Here is an 8,425-nt window from a genome sequence, read left to right on the forward strand (position 1 = left end):
AACGCCCAGTCAGAAATGTCTGCTGATGGCCCATCAGTGGAAATGATGACATATTTTTACCTTAAAGAGGATTATTTGGTCTTACAGATCTATTTTAATGGAGAATTGATGGCCGTGTCAGCTACTACTGTTACCATGTCTGCACTGGCTACAGTTGTGAATGTCTGTGGGAAAAAGTAAAAGGAGTTTGTTGAGAATAACAGCTTGCTGTACTCTTAGTGCTATATTTTTTGAGATGATAATGGATTTCATTCCTTTTCTTTTCAGATTGAAGGTTTTTTTTTCTCTGGCATATAAAGATCTGCTTTTGAGAACTGCTGAATGTTTTGTGCTATAACTTCTATCCTCAAAGTGAATGAGAATTGAATATATTTTAGTATTTGGTGAATTTAAAGAAGTTCTTACCTTTTTATTGTGAGGTCCTTTCAAATAAACCACCTTCATTTAGTATATTATGTAAAAATAAAATATTTATGTAAATTATTATGTAAAAAAAAAAGATTATTTAGAATAGAGGGTATTATTATTCATAACAGGCTGAACTTTTCTTTAGGAAAATAGCTTGAATTCTCAGCGATTGCTTTTCCGGCTCATTTGCTGTTTTCTTTCTCCTCTTCCGTAGCCAGAGGGAGCAACCATTATATCAGAAGCAGCATCAGTAATTTCATAACTCTTCAAACAAATAAAAGTCATAGCCTGCAGTAAGATACACAATTTTGTAGTGTTTTGTGGGAATTTGCTTAGCATCTAGTAATTCAGTAGTTGATCTTAATCATGGTTATGTTTGTGTGCTTTGATATAGGTAGATACTAGATTGGATTCAGGGGGAGATTAAGTCATCTAAATTTAGGTGTCTTATTGTTGGATTTTAAAAGTTGGTGGGTTATATGTCTAAACTGCCATTCTAGTCAACAGAGATGGAATCACATTTAATCAATGGAGCCCAGAGGGCAATTCAGGTCACAATCTGTTGAGTGACTACCTTAAAGAAAGGAGAATTACTTTGGAGGCTTGGCTGCTCTGATTAGGGGCATACTTCAGTTAGCCAAACATAGGCATCTCATGACATCTTTGATAACCTAATCTATTTCACCTTACCTCCAGATATTGCTTTAGAAATGTACAGTTCTTCTACAGATCCTGTATCACAACTTTCAGTCCTGTCAAGTTGTCTTTAGAATATCCCAGAAGGTACTAGATGCACATTTTTGCAGCTGAATTAAAACAATGATCTCTAATGTGTGTAATCGAAGCACAGACACAAAAAGTTTTCATCTGCCTGTAAGTGCATATAGCTAAAGATGATTGGCTGAAGTGCTGCTAAAATCAGTGCAGACTTTCAAGAGGCACTCAGTACTGTCAGTATCTGCAGATACATCTGTACAGTAAATATGTGTGTAAATATTTTAGATACAAATACATTTCTTTTAAAAGAATTGGAAGGTGCGTGAGTCTAATGCTGTTGCAGATTATCACTTGCAGTGCTGAGAGGTGGGCCACTTCCAGGAGTCTTCAGGCTGCGTCAGCTGCACTTTCATTGGGGTTCGTCTGATGACCATGGCTCTGAGCATGTTGTGAATGGAGTGAGATATGCAGGAGAGGTAAGATTCACCACTTTCTCCTTTAAAATAAGGTGTCAAATAACATTTGTCATTACTGTTCAGATGGGACAAAAATTGCTGTTTTGTCTGCTTTTCAAGGAATTCTTTCTGTTTATTTATCTGTGACGCTTAATTCTTACTCTCATTGATTTTTATAAATGTGGATTAGGTTGAAGTAATTCTCACAGCATAAGAAAAGAAAAATACTATGTGAAACAAGTTTCCATGTTCTCAAACCAATGTGGCTTGAAACACAGGACAGCAAGACTAAATACTGAACTTACTAAAAGAGTATTCTGAAAGTATATTCTGAAAGTATTGCATTACAGCAGAAGTACAAAATTGCAGTGACAGGAAGGAGGAAGAATGTGTTACTTTGATTCTCTGCCACCGTAGGATTGTAAGGGAAGATGAGAACTGTAGACTAATAATATACAGAGCCTACATTCATATGGATTCTTTTCTACAATTGCTGTAATTTGAATGCCAAATGGAAATGAATCACATCAGTAGATAACTTTTGAACTCTATGTTCTACTTGCTTACTTAAGCTTCTCTTCTTCAGCGTTAAGATGAGATTTCAGTTAATTTTTTTCAGTTTCTGTATTAAAATGTTTATAGTTTCTTTTAAAGCAAATAGTAGTAGAAATGGTAATATATGACCAACATAACTATTATATAACTTGCTGTCTTTTTTTTTTGAAGGCCTAATCATAATTTTTTTTTGCCTCAAGCTATGAAGAATTGTAAATTTACCCTTTTGACAGCTTGATATTCAATAATGGGGTTTTTAACATATTTTTCTTTGCTTCAAGCTACATTTGTTACACTGGAATCCCAAATACAGTAATTACCTTGATGCTGTGAGAAGAACTGATGGGATAGCTGTTTTGGCTGTATTTTTGCAAGTAAGTAAAAACTTTGTACTGCTACTGTAGAGTTTTCTATGCTTAGAGGGTTAAAAAGCAAAAGTCTCTGAATATATTTTCTAGGACCCTACCACATTGAAGGGCTTGACTTTCAGTAATGTATCCTTTTCAAGTTATAGAGCATGAGTCATATTATCTCAAATGGTATCCAACACTACACACACTTGTCTCCATAGCTATTGTGTCACTATGTGGCTGGTGGAATGAGGACATATGTCAGAAGTGGCCCTCTGACCAACAGCAGTCAGCTGTCTTCTATGTTAATCATTGACAGATTTCAAGGACAGATACTGCTTCTAGGTTTTTAATGAACTTTCTCCCAAGCAAAACTGTCTCACAGACAATGTATGTGAAAAATAAAATCCTTTCGGGGGCATGCAGTCTTAGCCTGAAGTATTGGCTGTTGCTCTTTCTTGTTCACCTCATATTCATTAGAGATAGAAAGGTCAATGTCTTTGCTGAGATCGACAATGGCAAAAAATAGATCTGACCATGAAATCTCTTTTTAAAATTAGAATAAAACTTTTTTTCCAAATTCTGCACTTGAGTCTGAGGAGTCATTTTTCTTTGTTAGGCTAAAATTTAATGTCAGCAGAAATAACTACATTGCAAAATTACCTGTTATGATCAGTTTCTGTACATATCTGATATGATACCCTTTGTATCATAATATCTGTTGGGGTACAGACAGAAGACTTAGCTGGTAGGGGTGATAGGTTGGATTAATGTGTTGTAATTTTGTAGCTGATATACGTTTAGATGCATATATAGAAAAATAGGAGAAAGAAGAAAGCTGGTCAAGCAGAACTCTTTGATTAGCTCATGCTTTCTTCTTTATAGGTAGGGGAAACTCCCAAGCCAGAGATGAAGAGAATTCTTGATGAAATAAATGCTATCAAAACAAAGGTAATGATATTGGGCTTTTCATTATAGGAGGATTGCTGCAAAGTCTCAGGACAAAAAAAACCCCAAGATGCCTGACTTTCTGGTTTTCAAATCCTGCTCTGCAACATTGCCAGAATATATTTATGAACAAAACCATGGGTAGCTTCTCTTTAACAAGAAAAGTCCTTTCTTCCATTTACATATGAGTCTTCTTTGGGTTCAGTAGGCCTTATAATTTGGGGAAAATGAGTAATTTTGACAAACTTTACTCACCGAAAACAGTCATGGAATCTTATTCCCTCAGTGGTCAGTGCCAAATGAAAGGCACCTTTGGAAATTGGTCCATTTGATCTTAATATAGGCTGCCTAATGGACCTCTGGAGATGCCACTGACTAGACATTCGTGTCTCAGATAACATTCTGTGATAAATCTCACATTTCATAGACTGTCTTGTTTGTTATTAGCACAAATGTTATAAAAGTAGTAGCTGTGTCACCTCATTATATGCTGACCTAATCCAATCTTCAATAGATAGGCAAAATTTCCATAAGAAGGGAGGCCAGAAGGAAGAGTATTTCTCTGCAGAAATGAGTGAAACACAGAGGTACTGGATGCCACTTCACATGAGTTAGCTCAGGTACAAGAAGTAAAATCATGAAGTTTTATGTTGTGTCATGCTTCTCTGGGCCCATCTGTGAGGGTCATTCAGTCCACTTATCTTCACCCTGCATCACTATGTCTCCTGTAGATCTGTGCTTAGTTTCCTTAGTTTGTACCTTTGAAATAGATCTGAGTCACTCTCTGTTTCTTAAAATAGCAGAGCTGCATCTTTACCTAATCTTAACTAGAGCTGTAGAAGAGTTTGGTTTGGTTTTGTTGTGTCTGGGTTTTGTTTTTCTTTTAAAGGGAAAAGAAGCTCCTTTTCCAAACTTCGATCCTTCAGTTCTTTTCCCTGAATCTCATGACTACTGGACATATCAAGGGTCTTTCACTACTCCACCTTGTGAAGAGTGTGTCACCTGGATTATTCTAAGAGAGCCTATGATAGTCAGTTCAGACCAGGTAAACTTCCCACTTCTCTTTACTTACATGCCATAACCTGATCTTAAACTTTTGACAAGGAAGATTCTCATTAGGTTTGTAAGAAATTACATGATTAAAAGGACAGCGAAGAACTAGCCCACATCAGACACCATGGTGGTTCAAGTCCACAGACATCAGAAAGCTTTATAAATCAGTAAAAATAAAGATGGTAAGAGCAGTTTGGAGTGTGACAGAAAGCAAGCTGTAGTTACTCTATATGAGATTTTTTTGCTCTGCTGGGCAAGGCCACTTGCAACATCAACTAAAGAAGAGAGCAGTTTTCTCCTTTGTTTTCCAGTCCCTGTCTTCCCACAATATCAACTGTTTCTAGTAGTAAAGGATGGATCTGTATGTGGTTCATACCCTCTATTTTACACAGAGCTCAAAACACTGAACTGCACCAAGAGCTCAAGCCATTAACTCTCCTGTAACCATTTAAATCAGAACATTGGCACATTTATCTAAAGCTCATGTTAGGTTTGCACCAACAACTTTGCTTATGAGGGATTTTTTCATCTTTCATCACCATTTATATTGTCTCAAGCTTCCTCTCATGAAGTGTTCATTGCTTATCATGATGAATGTTTGATGGGAATCACTGGACAAATTATGAAATAAAGTTGCTGTGAAAGAATGACCATCTGCAATGAAATGCAGTGGAGCAGTCAGATACCCTAATCACACTGAATAAAGCATGAGTCCAGTGTTCTCACCTAGTGCACCTGAGCATTTCCAACTTTTTGAACATTCTACATTGCAAATGTGTCTCTTATAGCACACTTCTTTCAAATCCATCATTTATCCAAATGGAAATGTGATGGGATTGGGGATTCTGTCTGCCCCATATTATAGATGGCATCACGTAACCAAGTAAGTCATGGAAGTGCTGCATCAGGTGCTTGATACTCATGTTTCTAGAAGGCATACCAGCTGAATTTTCACAAGCAGGAGGAGCATCAGATAGCTATGATTTCTTATTAATTTGAAAAACTTTTTTGGTCACTTACTGTGAAGAAATATTTCTTGTTAATCTTCATTTCCCCTTAACCTCTTTTGTAGGAATTTGCATACCCTCTTTCATCATATTTCAGCCTATGACTCTACTCCTACCACAAAAGTCAATTTTCTCATCTAAGGTTATCCCTTCTAGCCAGCAAACTATAATTTGAATCACAAATTTCAATACTGCAGGAGAGTAATAGCATGAACATTAATCAAGGGACTGACATATTATGTAGATAATATATGTAGGCACATAGCTTTCATTTTAGGTTCTTAAGGTGATAAGGTGTTTCATTGCATGGACTGATGTGCATGTAACACCAAAAAAAATTCTGTTTTCTAGTACTTTGCTTTTAATGTGGCTCTTTATATTTTAAATAATACAACTCAGCCATGATAGGAACCTTAGCTGGCAGGAGATGAAATATGGTAATGTATTCATATATGGTCCTTTTCTCAGTTTATCTAAAGTTAGTGAGTTTTGGGAAACATACAGACTGCTCTCTAACTTGACCTCCTGTAGAAAAAAATGTAGCATTTAAGGTAAAGATGAAATTACAACATACAGATGGGACATTGGCTCTTATCCTGAGGTAACTGCTTCTCAGGCAGAATTGGCAGCCTGTGTGAATTACTGTGTACAAATACAATCCTCACTCCAGAGTGCCTGCAGTCTAAATAACGTGTTCATAAGAGGATTGTGTTGCCAATTATTTCTAATCCTAGAAAGTGTGCTCCCATGGCAGCCTCATTAATAGTGATTATTTTAAGTGTGTGTGCATTTGCAGTGGATTGCTTGGATGCTTTTGCAGCCAGATGTGATCACATATTAGCCACCAGGGAAGTGCAGTCACTGCGAGTCAGTACTCTGCAGGAAAAATCAATTCACCAGAAGTCCCTGTGGGGTGTAGAGTGGGTGGCCTAGCTGCTCAGATTGTTCTTAATGAAAGAATAGGAATTTAACTGTGGAATGACTCTGCCCAATTGCACACCAATTTTTTCATCTTTATGTAGCTGTAGCCTGAATACATTTTGCTTTTCTACTGAGTAGATCAGATCTTTCTTCAAATAATAATAAATCCCAGCACTCTTCTCCAATAGTGCTTAATCAGTATTAACAAAACTGATAAACTATTTTCATCTCCTACTGTTCCCATACAAATTATTCTTCATCTGAAATTTAATTTCAGATTAATAATCCATCTCATGCGTATTATACTGGTTATAAATGTGACCTCATCATTGTTCAGACAGACTGGGATAGCTGTCTTTTCTGAGCTGTGTAGTGACAAACAATGTTGAGATGCCTGAGCTAGCACAATTCATAAGCTGGAACTGGTATAGTCACAGTGAATCCAGGTTTTACAACCCAGACTAAAGCTCTTCTTCTATTGGACTTGAAGTCTGTGCTGGGAAAGGTAAATGCATCAGCATATAGAAGCTACTTGCAAACAAAGGTGATGTGTACTGTGCATGGGGCTATGTTTCCAAGTGTACACACGGCAAATGTGTGCATGCTTTTCATGGTAAGCCAATCAAACAGGGAATTGTAAAGTCTCTGAATCACAGCTGATATGCTATGGATCTAGTGTTGCGCATGGTAGTGACAACAAATGAACATAATGTATCTGCAAGTGAGTATATGTTCTGTGGTCTTTGAAAATCAAGAAGCAGAGAAGAAGAGCATTATACAGTTTTGAAGAGTATGAGCAGAACACTATTTATGACCATAACTAGGTTAGAAAAATGTCCAAGAAGAGTCAAGCTGCAGATCTTGTTTACAAATGATTTGAAACCTTGGCCAAGTCATTATCCAGAGTTACATTCCTGTTATTAATAGTGAACTTCTTGTGTCACTGTAGAAGAATACAGCATCTGCTGCAGACCTACCATGGAAATGAACAATTAGTTTGTGATTTAGCCTTAAAACCTTGCAATTCTAGGGGATTCTTAATAATCAGGCACTAAGGCAGGGTTAGAGTAGGAGAGGTTTATAGAGACCGTGCTGCTCTATTCACGTTTTCTGAGTACTTCCCACAGCTTCTGTGGTTGTACACAGTTCTGTAGACAGTCCATAAATGATACTACTTTTCACAATCCTGTTCATGTCGGACCCATTTTTCCACCTTGACTCTTCCTAAGAATATTACTGCTAGGAGAAGAACATGAGTACAGTTCTTGTGGTGGGGGAGTTGAGGGACATCACAACTTTGGAGCAGACTTTCTCCACAGCTCCTGGGGTTGGGCCACCCTCCTTGGTTTAATTGCTGGGCTGTGGATTTGATCCCAAAGGATTTCCATCTGGACATTTCCATTATTGCTCTTCTGCAGATGGCGAAGCTCCGCAGCCTATCCAAGAATGCTGAGAATGAACCTGATCACCCCTTGGTTGACAACTGGCGCCCGACTCAGCCTCGGTATTTCAGGATGGTGAGCGCATCATTCCTCTAGGACCCGGCTCACCTTGGGTGGCTCTGAGTGAGGCGACCTCTAGAACTAAGATGTTTTTGGTTTGTGTCCTTTGTTGCATTTAGACAGAACTCCAGCTGTAGATCTGGAGGCTGAAACTTTGAAAGTGAAATTCACATTTCACAACTTGAGGATAACATTTATTTAGGCAAATCCTGTTGTTAAAATGGAAGTAGAGAATCTGTTTGGCTCTTCATAACTGCTTTAACATTAGCTTTTGTTAATAGTACAAAGGAGGAAAGAAGATGCTACTTACAATTACAAAAGCATTTCCTGTTGCACACACGTCCCTTGATGCTTGCCTTATTGCCTGCTAAAGAGGTTGCAGTTAAGAGAAGTAATTGTTTTCACCATTAAGAACATATTTTTTCAGTAGTTGTTTTCAGCATTATCCATATCCAGCTCTGAGCTGCACCAGTTAAATAATAACTGGAAATAAATGAGAGCTCTTGTTT

At 37.5% G+C, this 8,425-nt stretch overlaps 1 protein-coding gene across 1 annotated transcript in view; it reads left to right on the forward strand.

The window, feature by feature from the left end:
• Nucleotides 1-7,952, forward strand: part of LOC103803349 (carbonic anhydrase 3-like) — a gene marked incomplete at its 5' end in the record, with an annotated part of 13,429 nt that extends 5,477 nt beyond the window's left edge. Inside the window, 5 exons of the mRNA XM_009075894.1 lie at nt 1,483-1,601; nt 2,417-2,509; nt 3,371-3,436; nt 4,323-4,478; nt 7,833-7,952. Coding sequence (XP_009074142.1) covers nt 1,483-1,601; nt 2,417-2,509; nt 3,371-3,436; nt 4,323-4,478; nt 7,833-7,952 — 554 coding nt within the window. The remainder of the gene's footprint in view (nt 1-1,482; nt 1,602-2,416; nt 2,510-3,370; nt 3,437-4,322; nt 4,479-7,832) is intronic.
• Nucleotides 7,953-8,425: the final 473 nt, after the last annotated feature.

The sequence above is a fragment of the Acanthisitta chloris genome, unplaced genomic scaffold (assembly GCF_000695815.1).
Source record: "Acanthisitta chloris isolate BGI_N310 unplaced genomic scaffold, ASM69581v1 scaffold27325, whole genome shotgun sequence".
Classification (NCBI taxonomy): domain Eukaryota; kingdom Metazoa; phylum Chordata; class Aves; order Passeriformes; family Acanthisittidae; genus Acanthisitta; species Acanthisitta chloris.